Source organism: Microcaecilia unicolor, chromosome 5, assembly GCF_901765095.1.
Source record: "Microcaecilia unicolor chromosome 5, aMicUni1.1, whole genome shotgun sequence".
NCBI classification, from domain to species: Eukaryota; Metazoa; Chordata; class Amphibia; order Gymnophiona; family Siphonopidae; genus Microcaecilia; species Microcaecilia unicolor.
In genome coordinates this window covers 57,604,418-57,628,081 of record NC_044035.1, presented here as the reverse complement: position 1 = coordinate 57,628,081, position 23,664 = coordinate 57,604,418, and the positions used below count along the sequence as shown (strand labels likewise).

Sequence of the window (23,664 nt, the reverse complement as noted above, 5' to 3'; positions counted from 1 at the left end):
ATTAAAAACATTTTTATATAGTGCAATCTGTGCAATCTGCTTAAATGCAAGGGTCTGGGACCAAAGAAATGCATGCAGTTAACCAGAGCGTGCACTTAACCGTTGTGACCCAAAGAAGCTTGACAACTGATATGTACAGTACTATTTATTATACGTACAGTATGCAGTCTCCTTTAACTGACATTAGGCTTACTTTAATCAGTTATAGTCCTCTGTACACTTTTGGGTCTGTGAGTTCCATAGACAACATCTGCCAGACGGTAAAAACTGTCATAGCACTGACATCCAGTGGCCTCCAGATAGGCCTGCATGGTGTTGAGACTCTCCAGCGCTCTTGCAAAAGTGACAGGAGGAGGTTGTTGAATTTCATCAGCATGTGCCTCACTGCTCATTTCATCATCTGTTCCATCATCAGTCGTTGTTGCCTGCGTGTAGGCGCATATCTCGACATCAGTGCTGTCTTCAGCTGTTTGTAGATCGTAATCAACAGCTACGTAGCAATGGAACTCCTCTTCAGTAACACTGGCTGGAATGTCAATAACCTGTTCATCTGACGCGTTTGCAACAGCTGCATCTGTTTCGTCCCTCTCCACATCCTTAACAAAGCTTGTCCGCTTGTAGCAGTTCACAATGGTTGCCTGTGTAACGTGATTCCAGGCTTCTTTCTGCATATGTAGGGAATCCAACAGTGATAAATTACGAGCCAGTTCATCCGCACGTTTATCCTTGCCAGTCTGGTCATCCATAATGCTCATCAGACGACGTAGTACAAGAGCCCGATAATGTTGTTTGAAATTGGCAGGAAGACCACCTTGACATTAGACAGCCTGACATCATCCCTGTGTGTGCAGCACAATTATCACAAAGCAACAAAATCTGACGCTTTTGTGCCCGTATTCTAGTGTCTAACTTCTTTAGCCACTGCTTCTAAATTTCTCCAGTCATCCATGAATTTGCATTAGCCTCGTATGACACAGGAAGTCGCTTAACTTTCTTGAAGCAACGGGACTGTTTGCTCTTTCCAATGACGAGGAGTTCCAACTTCCACTCCCATCCATATTGCAGCAAAAGAGGATCGTCAGCCGGTCCTTCAATGTTTTACCTCCAGTAGTTTCGGCATGTTTGAATGCAAGTGTTCCATCAGGAATCGCTTGCCAGTAGAGACCATTTTCGTCAGCATTGAAAATGTCACGCGGTGCAAACTCGTTCAAGATGGTAGGAAGAACTGAAACAACCCAATTTTCAGCACCAAAGTCATCAGCGTCTTGTTACTCTCCTTCCATCTTTCCAACCATCCAACAGTGGCTTTGAATTCAGTTAGTCCAAGACTTTCAGCTAGCTGGTTAGCTTTCTCCATAAGCAGTGGACCACTGACAGGAAACTTTCTGTTCCTGATTTGAGAGAGCGCATCTACCTCCTCAGCTTTTCCCGCCTGTTTTCATTTCTGTTGTGGATTTGTATTGTTTTGCCAGTCTTCCAGAAGCTGGTATTTCTGCTTCAAGACACGTGAAATTTGACTGGGATTGACACCATATTCTTTAGCAATAGATGCTTGACTTTGTTTTCTAATTTTTTAAGAACTTCTATTCGTTCAGCCAGTGTTAGTCTTACAGTTCCGCTGCAACGACGACCCCAGTGTACAACATTCTTTCGCTTATTCTGCCTGTGGCAGCTAAAGGGGTGGTAAGTTTTTGAAATCTCGTTGGTTGTCACACGCCATTCGGCTTCCATATTCCGTGCACGCGCTTATGTGGAGTCTTCCCTGCAGAGGACCGGTCTTAAACTATGCATGTAAGCGAATCTTGCACTTATCAGTGGTGCACTAAACCGAAGTTTGTCCCCATAGAAATTGATGGCACCAAAAACGGGACCGAAGTACGACATGCAGTTAAACAGAGCATGCGCTTATCCGATGTGCACTTAAATGGAGTGCACTGTGTGTGTGTGTGTGTGTGTGTATATATATATATATATATATGTATATATATATATATATATATATATATATAATTCCAATGAATGAGTGGATAACTGAATGTAATAGAAGATTTTTGAATAAATGAGTGAATGAATAAAGAAGTGTAATTAAACGCTGGAATTCGTTGCCAGAGAATGTGGTAAAGGCGGTTAGCTTAGCGGAGTTTTAAAAAGTTTGGACGGCTTCCTAAAGGAAAAGTCCATAGACCGTTATTAAATGGACTTGGGGAAAATCCACTATTTCTGGGATAAGCAGTATAAAATGTTTTGTATTTTTTTGGGATCTTGCCAGGTATTTGTGACCTGGATTGGCCACTGTTGAAAACAGGATGCTGGGCTTGATGTACCTTTAGTCTTTCCCAGTATGGCAATACTTATGTACTTATATGGATAAAACATGTGTATTGTCTACATAGTCTAAATAATATGGAATACAGGGGACTGAATTCAAAAGATGTTACATACTCAATTATTCCAATTGTTCCATTGGCCCTAAAAAGAGTTCCAGTTGCTCATATGGTAAAATTAATATGTACATATCAGACAGAAAAATATATATATGATGCATTTTATGCACATAGTAGCAAAAGCAAGGTTGAGAATGTGTTAATGACTCACCATGAAATGTGAATAGATCCAAAAAAAATTGTTTAAGTATAACACTCAGGAATTGCTTCTATAATTATAAAAATGGTCTGATAATACATAAGGAAAAGAGAAGAACATTGTGTGACAAAATGTACAGTGAAAACTTCAAGAAAAAAAGATAATCTTGCTAGTATGCAGTGAATACCTCGAAATGTGATGACGATACGTTGTAAAAATGCCGCTGTGTATAATTCTGTAAAGGCATTGTGACTGGTGAATCGTTGGAAAAAACAATAATCCGCCAAAGTGCATTGAATGTCCTGTGATGTAGTAACACATGGATTCATAATAAAAAGGCCACTAGCAGGCTTCTTTCGCCACAAATTGGAAGATGGGCGTCTTTCTCCCAGGGTCGCCCAAATCGGCATAATCGAAAGCCGTTTTTGGGCGTCCCCAGCTGCTTTCTGTCGTGGGGACGACCAAAGTTCCTGGGGGTGTATTGGAGGCGTAGCGAAGGCAGGACTTGGGCGTGCCTAAAACATGGGCGTCCTCGACCCATAATGGAAAAAAAAGGGCGTCCCTAATGAGCACCTGGACGACTTTACTTGGCCCTTTTTTTGTTACAACCAAGCCATGAAAAGGTGCCCGAACTGACCAGATGACCACCGGAGGGAATCGGGGGTGACTTCCCCTTACTCCTCCAGTGGTCACTAACCCCCTCCCACCCTCAAAAAAATAGTTAAAAAATATTTTGTGCCAGCCTCAAATGTCATACTCAGGTCCATCGCAACAGTATGCAGGTCCCTGGAGCAGTTTTAATGGGTGCAGTGCACTTCAGGCAGGCGGACCCAGGCCCATTCCCCCCTCTGCCCCACACCTGTTACACTTGTGGTGGTAAATGTGAGCACTCCAAAACCCACCATGTAGGTGCCCCTCTTCACCTGTAAGGGCTATGGTAGTGGTGTACAGTTGTGGGTAGTGGGTTTTGGGGGGCTCAGCACACAAGGACAAGGTAAGGGAGCTATGTACCTGGAAGCTTTTTTTGAAGTCCACTGCAGTGCCTCCTAGGGTGCCCAGTTGGTGTCCTGGCATGTGAGGAGGAGCAGTGCACTACGAATGCTGGCTGCTCCCAAGACCAAAGGGCTTGCATTTGGTCATTTCTGAGATGGGCGTCCTTAGTTTCCATTATCTCCGAAAATCAGAAACGACCAAGTCTAAGGACAACCATCTCTAGGGACGACCTAAATGTCAAGATTTGGGCATCCCCGACCGTATTATTGAACAAGAACGATCAGACTGTAGGGCATCTGGTAACTCGTTCCATAAAGTTGGAGAAAGACAACTGAATGCCATATGACGATATGTGACTAGGCAAATAATTTTATAAGCAGAAACTACCAGCAAATGTGTGTTGCTAGAATGCAAGGTGGATGATATGGCATAAGCATTTTAGCTAAGTAGGGAGGTTGACCCTTAAGTGGGCTTTATGAGTGAGTAAAAAGATCTTGTTTTGGATCCTACTGGCCTCCCAAAGCCTTTTTTTTGCTTTATTAAAGGCATCACATGATCATATTTGGTTTGCTCCATAGATCACACAGACAGATTTTGAAGGAGTTGAAGGCATTTAAGATCATAGGCTGGTACACCTGCCAAAACAGAGTTACAATAATACATTTGAGGACTAATGCAGTTAATGTTTTAAGGTCAGCAACATCCAAATAGCTTCTAATTAAACATATCTGGCGAAGGGCACTGATCATTCATTGAGATGTGTGAAATGTGAGAGTTAAACTTAAGAGAACCATCAAATATCACCCCAATGACCTAATAGTATCACATATGTTTAATGGAGCACCAGCCAGTATAGGCAAAAATGGGAATGAAGACGTTTTTTGCAAGTGCCAGAGTGTCTCTGTCTTTGAAGGTTGTTACCTGGTTGAGAACATGACTGAGCATAAATTTGTTCTCAGTCTCATTGAGTGATTGATTGATTTCATTTTGTGTCTTGTGAGATAACATCTTATGGATCTCAAAGTATAACAATTTGAACATCATCCACATAAAGATATGCGATCAAGCCAAGACTTAAAATTAGGTTGTGTCATAAAGATGTTAAATAGAGCTGGAGTCAAAATGGATCCCTGAGGAACCCCTCTACAGAGGACTATGGAAAGGCTGTGACAGCTAGAGTTATTGCCTTTTCATAAAATATATACTTGTTGTCCTATATATAGGTGTGTGTTTCTATCTCCTTTTGGTGCTGAAAACTCTTCACTAATAAATGTAAATGATCAGGCTCCTTTATTTGCTTTCAGGGGATCAGTTCAGTGGCAGCCATCACCGCAATGTACCTCTTCTCACGAAAGATCCCTCTCCCTCACAGAACAAAGATGGCATTGACATGTCTCCTAGCTGTGGCTTATTTACAGGTAGAGTACTGTGCTTATATGAGAGAAACATCCTTGGCTATTTTCACTTCCAAGGAGGTCCATGTAATTCTTTCTCCCCCTGCCCCACAACTCGCACATCCCTTTTCAAATCCAAATCAGTGTGGCCCTGGAATTTCGTAACCAGTCTAGAGCAATTGGGTCACCAGTAGACAGAGATGTCCCTATTACTTACAAGAAGCAGAGTTGGCAGCAAATCAAACCAATTCAAACTATGTGATCCACTCTACAGTCTTCAGTCCAGACTGTCATCACAAAACAATCATGGTGAATAACAGTAATCTGATACTAGGTTTGTGCAAAAATGTACCTTTTTGTGTCTGTTTCTACTTTGCTTAGAGATGTCTGAACTATAGCGGATGATCAAACACTAAATTTAACTAATAACTGCAAATTACACTCCAATATTTAAAACATTTTTTAAAAATCTCCATGCTGTTGAACCCTAGGATCCAGATGAGGCAAAAAAACAATCCCCAGTCACTCCTGTGTACATTTCATGAAAACATAATGAAGTCTCAAATCTCTCTTGTCCCCTTCTCCTCTACTGCTAATTCCAGACTCCGTTCCTTTTGTCTCGCTGCACCTCACGCCTGGAATAGACTTCCCGAGCATGTACGTCTAGCCCCGTCTTTGGCCGTTTTCAAGTCCAAGCTAAAAGCCCACCTCTTTGACGCTGCTTTTGACTCCTAACCACTGCTCACTTGCTCTGTACCTTTCCCCCCCCCCTCCTCTTTAATTCCCTTACCTCTAGTTGTTCTGACTGTTACCTGTCTTATTTAGATTGTGAGCTCTTTTGAGCAGGGAATTGTCTACCTGTTGCCAGAGGTGTGCTGGAGCGGGCTCTCGTGGGCTCGCGAGAGCCGTTTCTTAAGTTTTTAAGAATTTTGGGAACCGGTTGTTAAGTAGGCCTACCCATGGCTACTTTAACAACTGACTCCCAAAATGTGGGCTTGGGCCCCCTCCTGAATTCTCTTTTACTTTGCTGGCAGTGATGCTGGCCCCACCAGCCAAGTAAATAGACTGCTGCTACTCCCTGCTCCTTGTTTCTGACTCTGAGCATCAGGCTGGAACTTTTCATGCAAGCGCAAGAAGGTTCCATCATGCTGCTCAGAGCCAGAAACAAGCAGCAGAGAATGGTGGCAGTCCATTTATTGGCTGGTGGGGCTTGGCAAAGGTATGCCTAGCGTGCCTGCACAGGGGAGGGGAGAGAGAGGCATGTATTTCCCCCCCCCCCCCCCCCCCCCCCAAATTTCAGGGCCGGCTATGCCCGGAGAGAAAGCCCGTTGTTAAAAATTTACCAGCACACCCCTGGATGGAAAGAACACCAGAATCCCACGAGGAAGCACACGTGTTACCAGTAATACCTACTAGCCGCCATTGCACATGTGTTAGAGATGACAACATTTTTTTGAAACGGTCTTTTTCAAGACCCTTTTAGTAATTCAGTTTTTGATGACAGACTCATTTCTGACTGTTATATTTACAACACAATACAGTCAAGAGACTCCTGAGGCAAGCATGTTTGTGCAAAACACGGTGCCTTGTCGAGCCATCATTAAGAGTTATCTTCATCTTTGGTGTTTCTTGGTCTGTATATGAAGCGCCTGGATCTATCTCCCAGTCCTGTTTCTTGCTGCCATAATTGAGGGGACACCAATGCAAAATATGAGGCGGGTTTCTTTGACTCAATCTGTGTCTCTCTCTTTCTCCCCTTCTGTTTTTTGACTGGTCATTGTAAGTGGTCACAATACATGTTCAGGATTTATTTTATTTCTCTCTCCCTTTTGCCAGGTCACTCTGGGTATCAGCACACTACTTCTCTATGTTCCAACACCGCTGGCTGCCACCCACCAATCGGGCTCCCTTGCACTACTCAGCATGGCACTATGGCTTATGCATGAACTCCGACGTTTCCCAAAGTGAATGGCCCCTCTGCTTGTGTCAAGACTGCCTTGCTCATCTGAAATAATTTTAAGATGGGCACAGTATTTTTTTTTTAATAAAGAACATTTTCAGGGTTTTTTTTCTGTTGTAAATATATATTGTGAATGAATTACAACACCTGATGAATCCTTGTATCTGCCTTTTTGGTTTTTTTTTTATCAAAATTGACAAGAAATATACCTCTTTTCAGTGTAACTTCACCAAGTGGTGAGACACATGTATAGAAAAGTTTTTAAAAATCATATGAACTTATATAGCTTTCTTTGATTACAAAATTGTCTACAGGAGAAATACACTGTTTTCAAAGTGAGCAGGGAAGCTGGGATTTGTTTCTGTGCCAAAAGTTGCCTGAGGCTGGCTGGCTGCTTCCAGCAGCTCTGGGTTCCTTCCACTTAATATGCCCTACATCTTGCTTCTCTTTCTAGCACATAGCTTTCTGGGTCCCTTTGGATTTCGTAAAACTAATGTAAAACTTCTAGATAAGGTTGTGATTACCTTTGACCAGGTAGGTCTTGGAGAACTTTAGCTTCTCAGTACCAACTCTATTTTATTTTATTACTGGCAGCGTATGAATGCACAGTTGAGATAACCAACCTTCAGAAAAACATGGCCCAGGTTGAAAAAAAACTAATTGTAAATGTGACTTGATAGGCTGGCCTGGAGGGGGGTTAATGGGGTGCAGTTTAATCTGTTTTTTTTACTGTGTGCAAACCAGCATAATTGATCATTGCTAAGCAGTAGAAGCAGATTGATATGCCCAGTATAGACAGATTCAAGAATAAATTGGAACATATAGTTAATGTCAAAACACAATGACTTCTAAACTGCCTGTTTATATTCCACTAAATCCTTTGCAGCAGCCCCAAAGCAGATTACATAACCATATAGTTCTCTTAAGAGAATAATTACAAGTACGATAAAACATCTAGCTATTATAAACAATACCCACAAAATCAACCCAATAACTCTTCAAATAAAATAAGTTAAAATTTCTCTGGAAGGCAGAGTAGGGAACAGAAAGTCTTAAGATATTTGGGTAGCTTAAATCTGCTTGATAGATAAAAGAAGAATTTAGGACACATTTAAAGCACAAAGTCTTTACAGATGGAAAGTATAGAATCGGATTATTGTTAATATGATTAGATCTCCTGAAGGAAGAATGTAATTGATGCATAAGATATTCAGGAGCTGAGCCTTCAAAAAATGTGAAAAGTCAAATATGCCATCTTAAAACTTATTCTTGCCTCAACTAGCAACCAATGCAATGTAATCAAGAGGTGCTTATGCAATTTAAAGATCATTCTGGTGGCTGTAGTTTGCCCTAACTGCAACCTAACCTTTAGTGCTACAGTGATTCCAGAGTAGAGGATATTACAATAGTCTAAATTTGGAAGAAGAGTTTGGACCAATAACAAACTGTTCTTTAAAAAAAAAAAAAAAGCAATGATCTAGTTGCAGCAAGTTGATGTAATTTCAAGAATATTTGATATTCAAAGATAGTGTGGCATCCAGCATGATGCGCAATACTCTGGATACTCGACAGAGTATCCAGCAGAGCTCAAGTGTAATTAGGTACAGAATCTAAAGGATTCCTTAACCATAACAGATTGTTTTTCTCTCTGTTTAGCTTCAAAAAATGTGAGACACCAATTTTCTCCTTGTCATGTAATCTGTAATGGTAATTCAGCATTTGGTTCAGATTTTTGTTAATACAGGCATGAGTAAGAAATAACTGGCATAAGAGACACTGATGCACCTAACATTAGCTCCCTTTTCAGTAGAGCTCAGATATATATAAAACAAGCAAAAAAAAGGCCCGTTTCTCAAAAAAATGAAACTGGCGCTAGCAAGGCTATCATGTAATGGCGATTCTCCCGTCGCATCCCATCCATCGGTCAGTGCCCTGAAGAGGACAGGTACAAATCAAAGTAGGGTATACACAAAAAGTAGCACATATGAGTTTATCTTGTTGGGCAGACTGGATGGACCGTGCAGGTCTTTTTCTGCTGTCATCATCTACTATGTATATCCACCGATTCTCCCCTGCTCTCCCATACCATCCATGTGTCGCGATTCTGTGCCCTGACCCCCCATCCCATCCATGTCCAGCGATTGATGTACATTATGTTGGAGTGTCCCTCTGCTTCTCTCTCCCCTGCCCTCCCCTCCATGTCCAGCGATTCTTCCCTCCCATCCCATCTATGTCCGGAAATTCTCCTCTGCTCTGCCCTCACCTCCCATCCGTGTCCCGCAATTCTCCCCTCGCCTCCCATCCCATCCCATCCATGTGCAGCAATTTGCTTCTGCCCTCCCATCCCATCCATGTGCAGTGATTTGCTTCTGCCCTGCCCTGCCTTCCCATCCCATCCATGTGCAGCGATTCTCCTGTGCCCTGCCCATCCCATCCATGTGCAGCGATTCTCCTGTGCCCTGCCCTCCCATCCATGTGCAGCAATTCTCCATTCCATGGCCAGTGACTCTGTCCTTCCTGCTGCCCTGCCTGTAAGCTGGCCATCTTATCTAAGGTTGCAGTGGCAGCAGGCTGGGCTTGCGTTACTTCCAGCCTTCCCTCTCAGTGTCCCACCCTCCTCTGACATCATTTCCTCTCTACGCGAGGGCGGGACACTGAAAGGGAAGGAAACGCTGGAGGCGAGCTGACATCAGCATGTTACGAACCCAGACAGCCAGCCATCCAGGGAAGCAGAGGTACAAATTATATAGATAGTGTAGGGGAGAGAAGGGAGCCCTGGCTCAGTTTCCAAAATGACAACTTATTGTTCATTTTCAGCTGCTCTTGAGCTGTTCCGGATATTCTGATTTTCCTTACTGTGAATCATGATTTACTATTAGCTAAATTATCTAATGCTGCAGTTAGGTAAAAACAAAATCACCTGTTTAACTTGACATAGTAAGATTTTATCGTCTTGCAGAAGAATCAGAAACAATGTGTCAGTACTGTGGGCAGTTCTAAAGCCAGTCTGCATTGGATGTACACAGCCCATGAGATCTACTAGATATTTATCCAGCTGAGTGGAGACAAGGACCTCTAAATTTTGCAATTATTGGAATACTGGCTACTGGCTTGATGGATCACTTAGATGAGATCCTGTCTTCTTAGGTATTGGTATTAAGATACCACCTAAAGAAGCAGGGTAGCATTTAAGCAACCTTCCTATCAACACAGTTATCCAATTGACTAATCTATCTAGTGGATCACTCATTAAATATGATGGATAGAGATCTAAAATGCAATGTGAGACAGGAAATGTTTTCAATAAAATTTAACTTGCTCTGAAACAAAGCGTTGACAATCATCTTTTAACACCACTTCTGTTACTGATGGTGATATGCAAATGGATACAGTCTAGGAATTGTGTGCCAAAAAATCAAAATGTAACATAATACAACTTATTAAATAGAACAATATTTGCAGTATTCTGGAAATACAAGCAGGCACTTAACACTTGGCCCCCAGTTAGCTCTAGTACCTCAGTCTACCATCTTCTAGTTGGCCATGTGAACAATGGTGGTTAATGGCAAACATAAAATGATTTTCCTATCAATTTTTTTTAGTAGGTTGCCTGGCTCCCAGGCTTAAGATCTGCTGGCCTTTAGTTTACTGTTGTATTACTAAACATGTTTTATCTGTGTTAGTTGTATTTAATGCTTAGAGTAGCAGTCGAGAAGCCAGGGTTCAAATTCCACTGCCGCCCCTTGAGATCTTGGACAAGTCACTTAACCTTCCATTGCTTCAGGTACAGACTGTAAGCCCTTTAGGGACAGGGAAATACCTAATGTACCTGAATATAACTCACATTGAGCTACAACTGTGGAAAAAGGTGCAAGCTGAATCCAAAATACAGTATCAGGCATATTGTGAAGTAATAAAAACCATACAAAAGTCACACAGAACCTATAAAGCAATTGTACCATACCATAACAGCCCTAACTCCCAGGAGGCCCACAACAAGAGCCAACCTATCAAAGGGGGCAGCATTGTAAACACAACAGTGGGCATTAGAACATTAATTCACCTATTGGAAAACTAAACAGGCCTATTCAGCATGAATTGATCCTACACAGATATTTATTTATTGCATTTATATCCCACATTCCCCCACCTATTTGCAGGCTCAATGTGGCTTACATAGATTTGTAAACATTGTCATTTCAGGATATCGGGTACAGTTAGTAATGTGTAATGATCAAGGAAGGGAAGAGAGAAGAAGGAAGAGAGTGATTAGGGTGGTTATAGAAAATGGGCGTTCATAATTGAGTGGGTTGGTAAGGTGACTTAGTGAAGCGATAGGTTCTCAATTGTAGGCCTTGTTGAAGAAGAATGTTTTCAGGGATTTTCAAAAGATACCGTTTCCCTGAAAGTAAGACATCCCCTGAAAATAAGACCTAGTAGAGGTTTTCCTGAATTGGAAGATATAAGGCCTCCCCCAAAAGTAAGACCTAGCAAATTTTTGTTTGAAAGCAGGGCCGCTACCGGGCCGGGCCCCCCCCCCCTCCCTCCGTTGCTCCCGGAACTAACCTTAAACGCCTCCTTTCACCTTCGCAGCAGGGCAGACCTCTCCTTCCGTGCCCCGCCCTCGCGGACGTTACGTCAGGCGAGGGCGGGACATGGAAGGAAGGAGTGGCCTGCCCTGCTGTTGCTTGCTGCGAAGGTGAAAGGAGGCGTTTAAGGTTAGTTCCGGGAGTGACAGAGGGCGGGCGGGCCAACCCCGATCCAACCCCAATGTTTCCCCGAAAAATAAGACAGCCCCTGAAAATAAGACCTAGCGCATTTTTGGGGGCAAAAATTAATATAAGACAGTGTCTTATTTTCGGGGAAACACGGTAGTTGTTTCGTTGATTGCTTTCAAGTCTGTAGGTAATGCATTCCATAACTGCGTGCTCATGTAGGAGAAGGTAGTGACATGCATCAGCTTGTATTTTGAGTCCTTTGCAGTGCTAACAGAAAATCTGTTCTCTTTCACATATGCAGAACACAGACAGACTCTCACCAAGTACAGAATAAGTAATCAAAAACTAAAAATAGAAAGATGTACACAAAAATTGAACCTCCTAAAAGCTTGATTCTGCGTATAATGCAACATCATTGGGAGAGGAGGAGTGACCTAGTGGTTATAGCGCCAGGCTTAACTTCCAGAGGTGTCCAGTTTAAATCTCACTGCTGCTGTTTGTGATCTTGGGTAAGTCACCTAACCCTCCATTTCCTCAGGTACACTTAAATTGTGAGCCCTCCAGGGACAGGGAAGTGCCCAGTATACCTGACTGTAACTCACCTTCAGCTACTACTGAAAAGGTGTGAGCAAAATCCAAATAAATAAACGAGGAAAAGAGAAGCAGTGATGAATGCCCCCTCTTCTGTTTAAAATATAAAAACAGCAGATATAAATTTTAAACACTGACATGTTCCAATAACTATATTACAAATAAATAAAACAGAAAATTATGCTGTTTTTAATGGACTAACATAATACAGTTTTTGACTAGCTTTCAAAGGTAAAACCTCTTTCCATTTCATCATGCTGATCAATCCATAGACTGGTGGGTTGTGTCCATCTACCAGCAGGTGGAGATAGAGAGCAAACTTTTGCCTCCCTATATGTGGTCATGTGCTGCCGGAAACTCCTCAGTATGTTCTCTATCTCAGCAGGTGGTGGTCACACACAGCAGCAGCTCTGGCTAGGCCTCCAAGCCTAATTTTTAGGTTTTGTTGAGTGCCTGGGGTTGAGGGCTCTTTTGAGCAAGTGCAAACCTGGTGGTGCCAGGTCCCTCCTTTTCTCCCCCCTCCCGCTGGCTCCGTTAAAAAAAAAAAAAAAAAATTTTGAACGTCCTTAAAGGCGTTTATTTCGACGTTTATTTAAACGTTCATTGCAGCTACTCACTGGGACACCAGGTCGTTACAGCTCGGAGCGGAAAGCAGGTAATTTTTTACCTTTTGTATAGCGGGCAGGGGATCCCCGATTTATCTCCACGTGGCATATGGCGTCGGAGAGCGAGGGCGTAAAGAGTCGCTCCCCGGATCGCTTGAGCGCTTCTAGAGGGGATGCGGGGGTCTTAAAGCCTGATTCGCCCTTGTTGGGTGACAGTTTCATGACCGAAGAATGTCCCGGTCCTTCGTCCGGCGTGGCGGTTTTTCCCGCCATAGACGCCCATCCCCCGCTCCTCGCCTCCGCCATCTTGGCCGGCCACGCGGCTCGGACGGCTTCTTCTTGGGCCGCCCTTGAGGTTGGAGACATTAATGCCATGAACGCCCTTAATTTGGGCGACGGCACCAAAGCGGCTAAAATTAAGCGCTGCTCTTCCCATGCGGCTCCTTCGCGGAGTGTCGTGCCGGACGCCATTTTGGATGCGCAGCATGTCTCTCCCCCGCTCTTGCGAGCGCCGGTTGAGGGTGCGTCTAGGGCTGTTGCCCAGGCTGCGGAAGTGCACAGTCTGGGGGGTTTCTCCCCCGAGTTTGTTTTGCTGCTGCATCAGGCCTTCCTTATGCAAAACGCTGCCCCTGCTCCCTCGTCTGGTAAAGAGGTTGAGGTTCCCAGAGGTAAACGCCCTCGGGTTGATTCCCAGGCCTTGGAGGACTTTGTCTCCTCCGATGTAGATGAGGGCAGCGTATCTGAGTTCTCCCAACGGTCCTTTGCGGATTCCTTGGAGGAGACGGATCCCCGCTCGGATGGAGCGGATGACCCCTCTGCAGCGCGGCTCTTTAGCTCAGAGGATTTGCCCAACCTGTTAGTGCAGGCCATGGGCATTTTGAAGATTTCCTCTCCGGAGGACGTCTCTCCCTCAGCCCCTGTTGGCTCTGCCATTATGCTGGGGACGAAACGCCCGCCTAGAACCTTCCACGTGCATGATGCCATGCACACCTTAATTTCGGCTCAATGGGATGTCCCGGAAGCGAGCCTTAAAGTGGCTAGGGCTATGTCCCGCCTCTATCCTTTGCCTGAAAGTGAACGTGAGGCCTTTCTGTGGCCTACCGTGGATTCTTTAATCACTGCGGTGACTAAGAAAACGGCGTGACCAGTGGAAGGTGGCACTGCCCTAGAGGACGCCCAAGTCAGAAGATTGGAGGCGGCCTTAAGGTCGTCCTTTGAGGCGGCTGCTTTAAGTTTGCAGGCCTCAGTTTGCGGCTCCTATGTGGCCAGGGCATGCCTGACTATGGTGCAGCGGGCTTCCCCCTCGGATCTTTCCTTGAGGGCTGATTGGCCGGCCCTGGAATCGGGCTTGGCCTATTTGGCAGACTTGCTGTATGATGTCTTGAGAGCCTCAGCTAATGGCATGGCTCAGACAATCTCTGCGCGGCGGTGGCTTTGGCTGAAGCATTGGTCTGCTGACCACGCCTCTAAATCCCGCCTGGCTAGATTGCCTTTTAAAGGCAAGCTGCTCTTTGGGGTCGAGCTGGACAAGATCGTGACCGATCTCGGCACGTCTAAGGGCAAGAAGTTACCAGAGGTCAGGGCTCGGGCTAGTACTCGCCCTGGTACCTCCAGAGGACGGTTGCAGGAAGCCCGTCGGTACCGCCCGGGCAGGTCGGGCTCCTCTGCCCCCTCTTCCTTCAAGAGGAACTTCTCCCCCAAGCAGCATTCCTTTCGCAGAGACCGCCGTCCCGGAGGTGCTCCCTCCGGTCCTCCCCCAGGGTCTCGTACCCAATGACGGGGCCTTGGTCCATGCCCCAGTGCAGATTGGAGGACGGCTGTCCTCGTTTATGGGCGAGTGGACCACAATAACTTCAGACGCTTGGGTGCTGGAAGTCATCAGAGACAGCTACAAGCTAGAGTTCTGCCGACCCTTAAAAGACGGGTTTGTACTCTCTCCCTGCAAGTCTCCGGTCAAAGCTGTGGCAGTGCAGCAGACCTTGGACAATCTGATCCGCCTGGGGGCGGTCGTTCCGGTGCCAGAAAATCAGCTTGGCAAGGGACGTTACTCCATTTTCTTTGTGATTCCAAAGAAAGGAGGTTCTGTACGGCCTATCCTCGACCTCAAGGGGTCCATTGAGCCTTGAAAGTTCGGCACTTTCGCATGGAGACCCTCCGCTCTGTTATAGCGGCAGTGAAGGCAGGAGAGTTCCTGGCATCCTTGGACAGCAAGGACGCGTACTTGCATATTCCCATCTGGCCTCCTCATCAACGCTTTCTGCGTTTTGCAGTACTGGGCCGACACTTCCAGTTCAGAGCCCTCCCGTTCGGGTTGGCTACTGCTCCGCGGACCTTCTCCAAAGTAATGGTGGTCATCGCGGCCTTCCTGAGGAAGGAAGGAGTTCAAGTCCATCCTTATCTGGACGACTGGTTGATCCAAGCCCCCTCTTATGCAGAGTGCGGCAAAGCTGTGAACCGGGTGGTTGCTCTTTTGAGCTCCCTGAGGTGGATCATCAACTGGGAGAAAAGCCAGCTGCGCCCGACTCAGGCCCTGGAGTATCTGGGAGTTCGATTCGACACCCAAGTGGGCAGAGTGTTCCTGCCAGACAATCGGATTGTCAAGTTTCAGGCTCAGGTGGACTAGTTCCTAGTAGCCTCTCCTATTCGGGCTTGGGACTATGTGCAGCTGTTGGGCTCTATGACGACCACGATGGATGTAGTGCCCTGGGCCAGGGCTCATATGAGACCACTACAACAATCTCTGCTGCTGCGCTGGACTCCGATGTCGGAGGATTATGCTGTGCGCCTTCCCTTGGACCCAGCAGTGCGCAAGGCGCTGAGCTGGTGGACGCAGACAGACAAGTTGTCTGCGAGAATGCCTCTGGTGACCCCGGAGTGGATTGTCGTCACGACGGACGCCTCTTTGTCGGGCTGGAGAGCCCACTGCTTGGGAAGGACAGCGCAGGGGCTCTGGTCTCCTGCAGAGGCAAAGTGGTCTATCAACCTCCTGGAACTCAGAGCCATTCGGTTGGCGCTTTTGGAGTTCATCCCGGTACTGGCGTTGAAGCCTGTACGGGTCCTGTCGGACAATGCCACGGCTGTGGCCTATGTCAACCGCCAGGGAGGTACCAAGAGCGCCCCTCTAGCCAAGGAAGCCATGAATCTATGCCAGTGGGCGGTAGCGAGCCTGGAGCAGCTGTCAGCAGCCCACATTGCCAGAGTCATGAATGTCAAGGCGGACTTTCTCAGTCGCCATACCTTGGATCCCGGAGAGTGGCAGTTATCGGCTTAGGCGTTCTTGGATATCACGAAGCGCTGGGGCCAGCCGAGCCTAGATCTGATGGCGTCATCGGCCAATTGCCAAGTGCCGCGCTTTTGCAGCAGAGGACGGGACCCTCGATCTCTGGGAGTAGATGCTCTCCTCTAACAGTGGCCAACACAAGAGCTTCTCTATGTGTTCCCGCCCTGGCCCATGTTGGGCAGGGTGCTAGACCGATTGGCAAAGCATCCGGGCCGGATAATCCTGGTGGGGCTGCCAGTGGAGCAGGGTCTGTTACATCAGGGTCCCGTGGTGATGGAGGATCCCTCCCCCTTTGGTCTTACGGCCTGGCTATTGAGCGGCAGCGTCTGAGGAAGAAGGAATTCTCAGACAAGGTCATCGCCACTATGCTGAGAGCGAGGAAGCGCTCTACTTTTACTGCTTACGCCAGGGTTTGGCGTACCTTTGCAGCGTGATGAAGCAGGCTCATTTTCTCCATTCACTGCTCCAATTTCTTCAGTGTTGGCATTCCTGCAAGAAGGTCTGGAGAAAGGCCTGTCGCTCAGTTCCCTTAAAGTCCAGGTAGCGGCCCTGGCTTGCTTCAGGGGCCGCCTGAAGGATGCTTCCCTGGCTTCGCAGCCAGATGTGGTGCGTTTTCTCAAGGGAGTTAAGCACCTGCGCCCTCCTCTGCACTCAGTGGTGCCTGCGTGGAATTTCAACCTGGTGCTAAGAGCATTACAGAAGCCGCCTTTTGAACCCTTGTTGAGGGCATCTCTGAAAGACCTGACGTTGAAATGGGGGCTATCACTTCAGCCAGAAGAGTTTCCGAGCTCCAGGCACTCTCATGTCGAGAGCCCTTTCTGCAGTTCACTGAGGCAGGAATGTCTATTCGCACAGTGCCTTCCTGCCTGCCCAAGATTGTTTCTTGCTTCCATGTGAATCAGCAGCTCTGTCTCCCTTCCTTTCGTAGGGAGGACTACCCAGAGGAGTACTCTGCTCTTAAATATCTGGATGTGAGACGAGTCATCATCAGATACTTGGAAGTGACCAATGATTTCCGGAAATCGGATCATCTGTTTGTCCTGGTTGCAGGTCCTCGTAAGGGTCTGCAGGCTGCTAAGCCTACAGTGGCAAGATGGGTCAAGGAAGCCATTGCAGCGGCTTTTGTGGCCGCGGGGAAGGTGCCGCCTATACAGCTGAAGGCTCACTCCTCTAGAGCTCAGGCGGCCTCGATGGCAGAGGCCAGGTCCGTCTCCTTGGAAGACATATGCAAGGCGGCAACTTGGGCATCGGCCCATACATTCTCCAAGCATTACCGCTTGACTGTGGCTGCTCGGGCGGAGGCCCGGTTTGGAGCTTCAGTGTTGCGATCAGGGATTGCTATGTCCCGCCCTGGGTGAGTACTGCTTCGGTACATCCCACCAGTCTATGGATTGATCAGCATGATGAAATGGAAGGTAAAATTAGGTTTCATACCTGATAATTTTCTTTCCATTAATCATAGCTGATCAATCCATAGCCCCTCCCAGATATCTGTACTGTTTTTATTCTGGTTGCATTTCAGGTTCAAGTTTAGTCTTCAGTTACTTCAGAAAGACTTCGTGTTCAAGTTTTTTCACTTGGATTCTTCAAGAGTTGAGACGAGTTTGTGTTACAGTGAGCTGCTGCATTCCTCTCCCCTCCGTTTTACGGGGCTGGATTGAGACTTAAAATTCTGCCGGCACTCCCTCCCGCTTCGTGCGGTTGTAGGGCAGCTTTGTACCCCTCCCGCTTCGGCGGTGTTAGGGTCAGTCAGCTCCTCCCGCGGTTGCAGTTGCAGGATAAGCCAGATCCCCCCGCATCGGCGGGTGTGGTGTCCCTCCCCCGCTCCGCGGGGATGAGCTGGACGGATTCCCCTCCCCCACTTGTGTGGGGATGAGCTGGGTTAATTCCCCTCCCCCGTTTCGGCGGTGGTGAGCTGGGCAGAGTGTCCCTTCGTGGGTGTAATTCTCTAAGTGCTGAGTCCTGCGGATGGAGCTTTGATATCGACATACTGAGGAGTTTCCGGCAGCACATGACCACATATAGGGAGGCAAAAGTTTGCTCTCTATCTCCACCTGCTGGTAGATGGACACAACCCACCAGTCTATGGATTGATCAGCTATGATTAATGGAAAGAAAATTATCAGGTATGAAACCTAATTTTACCTTCTTAGGTCAGGACAGGATCCACGTCAGCAGTATAATGTCCCAACCTGAGGAAGCATGAAAACTAGTCAAAGATTTAGACCGATACAAATGTATCATTTTTGTCAGCATTGGCCTAGCTTCAGGACCTACTGTATATCAGTTAAAGGCCTCTGGGAGAGCAGTTCTGACATTCCCTCCTCCCCTCTGCTTATCCCTGAAATATGCTCAAAACTGAATAATCCATTTGTGTATTTAAAATGTATATTTCTACAAAAGAGGTGCAATGAAGATGTGATTGCACCTGTCCCAATGAAAGGAGAGTTTAATTTTACTTCCATTTAATTTCAATATATTCCCACCAGGCTTCTCAAGGCAGATTACAATAACAGTTAAGGTGAACCCATCAGGGAACAGGATATCCTCACTGAAATTTGGTCATCTGTATTGTATAGAGAAATGTAGAAAAATTAGCACAAAATATAGAGTTTATAACTGCTGTTTCCACCAGCCACAATAATTTTAAGCTGTTGATATTCAATTTTTATTTCATGATATTTATATCTACATATGGGGAGCTTTCAAATAAATACATACATAAAAAGCTGTCAAGTTTAAAAAAAATCTTTTGTCCTCCACCCTTTAAGGCACTTGCCTATCCTACTGGAACAGCTTTTGATTTTTCATAGATGGACCACACATAGGCAGTCCCATATTTGTAACAATCTTTTGCTATTGTTTTGGGTGGCTTCAGCCCAAATAATGGGCTAGATAGGATCATACATTTTCCTGTTTTCAATTATCTAACCACCACCTTCTCTCCGTCCCAGCTCCCCAGCCCAACCCAGCAGAGTAACATTTCTTTGCTGGATCCAGCACCCTTCCCTCTCCCTCCCTGTAGTTTTCCTACCTTGCCATGCACTGCACCCCTGCCCCCGACTGTCCAAGGATGTTCCCAATGCAAGTGTCTCCCTTTCTCTCTTCCCATGGTCCTTCCACTTTGTTTTCGCAGCGGCACCACACTGACTGAAGCAGGACAGAAAGCAGAGCTGCCTCGGAGCCTTGGCCATCCCTAGAGCATACCCCATCCTCCTCTGTAACTTTGTTTCCGCCCGCCCTCACGGAAACAGGAAGTTACTTCAGAGGAGAGTAGGGCGGGGTATGTTCTAGGGAAGGCCGAGGTGTTGAGGCAGCTCTGCTGTCTGTCCTGCTTAATCACTGTGGTGCCACTGCAGAAACGAAGTGGAAGGACAACGGGGAGTGAGAAGGGGAGATGCATCAGGAGCATCTGTGGACATTCGGGGGAAGGGGTGCAGCGCATGGACATGCAGGCACCTGGCTAGCCATCGTTGCTGGGGGGGCCTGAGACAGGAATGTGGGGGCCTAGGCCCCTGAGGCCCCCTGTACCTACGCCACTGGTTGTGACTAGAAGGGCACCCAGTGGTAATTGCGTGATATAATTTGTTCAGAAAGTCTGTGGTGTCTTGTATGAAGCTATTTGTATTGTGAACAAAAGGTTTAAGAATCCCCTCTTTAAGTCCAGATATTTCCTCTGTATGTGTGCCAGTACCAGATATGATTGGTCTGCCAGGGTTTCTAGATTTGTGGATTTTGGGTAGCATGTAGAATTTGCTCACAGATGGATGGTTTGGTATGAGTTTCTTTAGATGTGGCTGTACTTGTTTTGGAAGTGTTTTGATAAGATTTTTCCGCTGTTTTGTATAAACGTTCGTGGGTTCCTCAATTATGGGCCAACAATCAGAAGCAAACGCAGGCGCTAGAGGCTGTTAGCACCATACTAGCATCTGCTACCGCCCCATGATCAGAGCACCCGAGCACGTGAAACGTGCTCGTAGGCTTTGAAGGCAAATGCATGCAAAACAGGACTCTTAGTGCAAATAGCATGCAAATGCATGCTAAACCTATTCATCCCCACTGATCAGCAACCAGTGTGCCAACGATTGGCTCACTGGCCATGGCATACCCTTTGCCAGCTCGGAGCTGGTGTTAAGAGTTTTCAGACCACTGGGGAGGAATAGTGAGCCCTGTCCAGCCTCCATTTGCATGCTAGCAGGTCCCCATTCCCCCCAGTGCAGCAGCCCCCCACAGGAACCTTGACCCGCCTGATGTCCCTGGTGGCCCAGTGGACTGTGGTCAATCCCCTCCCACCCACCTGGTGGTCTAGAGGCCCTTCCCCACCCCCCTACTTTAGGTTTGAGGAGGGAGGTAGCCTCCTTCCTCTTCCATTGGCGCTGCCTGCAAAATGGCGGTGCCCAGCCCTGCCCAGGGAGTTTCTTATATGATGTGAAGCCCCGCCCAGTGCATCCCTGGGCCACCATGGACATCAGTTTGATGTTAAGGGGGCTGGAGTCCCACTGGATCTCCAGCCTCCCCTGAACCTATGTCGGGGGGAATAGAGGTCCGCCGACCTCTGGCCCCCATTTTGCCTGGCTCGGGGCAGGGGTAGTTGGGGTCTGGTGGTCCCATGGACTTCCAGCCCCTGTGTTCGACAAGTCTGGGCTTTTGACAGCCCAGACCTGTCAAACAAGTGCGGGAGAATTGTGCCTGAGCAATCCTCCCGCACTTCTGCCCCATGATCAGAGAGAATTGCGTGCTTAATGCTTAAATTTGCATGCATTTATCTCTGATCATAGGTGTGGTAAAACCCCACACTGTTCCAGTGCTATTTTGAGAGCGCTGTTTGGAACAGTGCGGGGCTTTTGATCATCTGCCCATTAGTTTACTGGAGTATGTGTTGACTAAGAGCTCTCTGTGTCCTCCTTTGATGCATTTTTGTGTGTTCATAATCACCACAGAGCCTCCTTTGTCTGCGGGTTTGATTACAATGCTTTGGTTGTTTTCTAGGGTTTCTATGGTCGCTCTTTCTGGTGGAGAAAGGTTGTACAGAATTTTCTTTTGTTTGCTGGAAAGTTGTGATTTTATCCTATGCCTGAAACTTTCTGTGTAGTTGTCTAATTTATTGTTTTGTAGGGTGAAATATGTGTTCTTTTGTATAAAATTGTATTCCAGTTTGTTGGGAGTCTCTTTTTTGTGAAAATGTACCTTCAAGCTGAGTTGTCTAAAGAATTCTTCCAGGTCTGAGTACAGCTGAATTTCATCCAGCTTGCTGGATAGACAAAATGAAAATCCTTTGGAGAGTACAGAGATCTCATGCTGTGATAATTGATAGTTTGAAAGGTTTAATATCCCCATTTGATTTGCATTTTCAATAGTGTGATCAGTGGGGGTTTGCCAGCAGGGCATCTGTTGACTTTCCTGATCTCTTGGTTTGTTTGGGTTCTGATTCTCACATACCTCAGATGGATTGGAAAGTGTATCCTAGTTGTTTGGGATTGCTGGTTTTGCAGCATTGCCTGTGCTCCGAGCTGAGATGTTTGTCTCTCTGTGGTTCTGCAGGAGAGAAGACAGCTTTATTTCTTTTAAACAGAAAGCAATGTGGTGTTTTTTCACTTGGATGTTTTGCAGGTCTTCCTTGAGTTGGCTCATAAGGTACGAGTGTAGTTCCTCCACGTTCCTTATAATTTCATCTCTTTGGGATTTTATCATTTTCTTCTTCTTGTAGAGTTGATGTGTAAGTTCATTTCTTAGTTTCTGACTAGTGCGTTTGCAGTTTTTTTAAGTGTGTATATCTTGTCTATCGAGAGAGTTCCATCTTTAGCATAAAAGTGACCATAAAACTCCCTGAATCTGTTGTATATCTGGTCTGGCTTTATTAACAAGTCTCCACTGCCCCCCCCCCCCACCCCACTAATTTTATTAATATTGTTCTGTGCTTGTTTCTGTTTTAGATTACGAGCAGTGTCTTCCCTACTTTGTTAACAAATTCATATAATTGCTGTTCCAATTTCCTCAGTTGGAATTCTATAGTTTCCAATTGTATTTTATGCAACTCTCCCCTCATTCTATCGATCTCTTTTTTACAAGAGACACACCTTAAAATAATAGCCTTTTTATTTCCTTCTGGAGAATATTCTATTTAATATGGGCATTAAGGCCACTCACTTGAAGGTACATCCAAGTTAGTTTAGGTGTAGGCATAGGTCAAAATATTAAGCAGACAGCTTCTTGTAAGAGTGGACAATACAAAATATCACACATAATTTTACTCACTCATCTCATATGATATGAATCATAACGGGAGAGGGGAAGATATCAAAGTTGAAATTAGTGATTTAAATGTTAGCAATATTTCTGTTGGTTTAATCATGCAGTGGCGTACCAAGGGGGGGCGGTCCGCCCCGGGTGCACGCCGCTGGGGGGGTGCCGCGTGCCTGTTGGCCGAGTCCGCTCGTTCCCTCCCTACTGCTCCCTCTGCGTGGAACAGGTTACTTCCTGTTCCAGGGCAGAGGGAGCAGCAGGGAACGAGCGGACTCGGAGCCGACAGGCGCGCTGCACCCCCCCCCAGCAGGTAAAAATGCACCCGGGGGGTGTAATTTTGCTGGGGGGGCACATTGGCGATCCGCCCCGGGTGTCAGCCAGCCTAGGAACGCCACTGTAATCATGTATTGAGTAGAGAGGTATGGTAGCCATGTTAGTCCACTTTTAAAACATGGAAAAGAAAATAAAATGATACCTTTTTTATTGGACATAATTTAATACATTTCTTAATACATAATACACCAGTGCTGGCCTTCCGACAGCCACCCAACTTAAAACACAAGCTAATTAGAAGTAAGCTCCCAACACAGACTCAAAAAGAAAAGAATGGCACACATCCTTGCAATATATCCAGCTGCAAACTATGCCAAAACATTTCACAGGACCCCACGGTCATTCACAAAGGAAAAATATTAAACATTAAGGACTCTTTCACGTGCTCATCTTCCAATGTGGTATATATCATTCAGTGTAAAAAATGCAACGAAGGCTACCACATTGGAGAAACCAGTCAGATGCTAAAGAAGAGATTTAATTTACATAGACACCATATGAAAAATGCCAGTACCAATAATGATGTCATGCCTGTGGGGCAGCACTTTATAAAACCAGAACACTGTACCAGTGACTTCATGGTAAGAATCTTAAAGGGAACTTTAAAACAATATAGGAACGTAAGACCTTTGAAGTCAGAATGATTAAATATTTTGACACCCACCAGACAGGACTTAAGATCTGGGTTTTCTAGCACATTATAAACCATAAAATTGTACTGCTTTGTCACCCTCCTGTCTCCATGCATATCCCCCTGTCCCTCTCCTGTCTCTCACCTATCCACCCCCATCCTGTTAGACTGTCACTGGAATGCTTTGATGTTTCACTTATATATACTGTCATCTACCAGCATTTGCTTATTTCCGATCTGGCGAAGAAGGGCAACCTTTGAAAGCTAATCAAGAAATGTATTAAGTTATGTCCAATAAAAAAGGTATCATCTTATTTTCTTTTCCATGTTTTA

At 46.0% G+C, this 23,664-nt stretch overlaps 1 protein-coding gene across 3 annotated transcripts in view; it reads left to right on the top strand.

The window, feature by feature from the left end:
- The window catches only part of LOC115470054 (cytochrome c oxidase assembly protein COX15 homolog), a 56,226-nt gene extending 47,296 nt beyond the window's left edge, over positions 1–8,930 (top strand). For all 3 annotated transcript variants that reach the window (XM_030202938.1, XM_030202939.1, XM_030202940.1), the window contains 2 exons: positions 4,881–4,994; positions 6,807–8,930. In XM_030202938.1, coding sequence (XP_030058798.1) covers positions 4,881–4,994; positions 6,807–6,938 — 246 coding nt within the window. In that variant the 3' untranslated portion in view covers positions 6,939–8,930. The remainder of the gene's footprint in view (positions 1–4,880; positions 4,995–6,806) is intronic.
- The last annotated feature ends 14,734 nt before the right edge of the window (positions 8,931–23,664 follow it).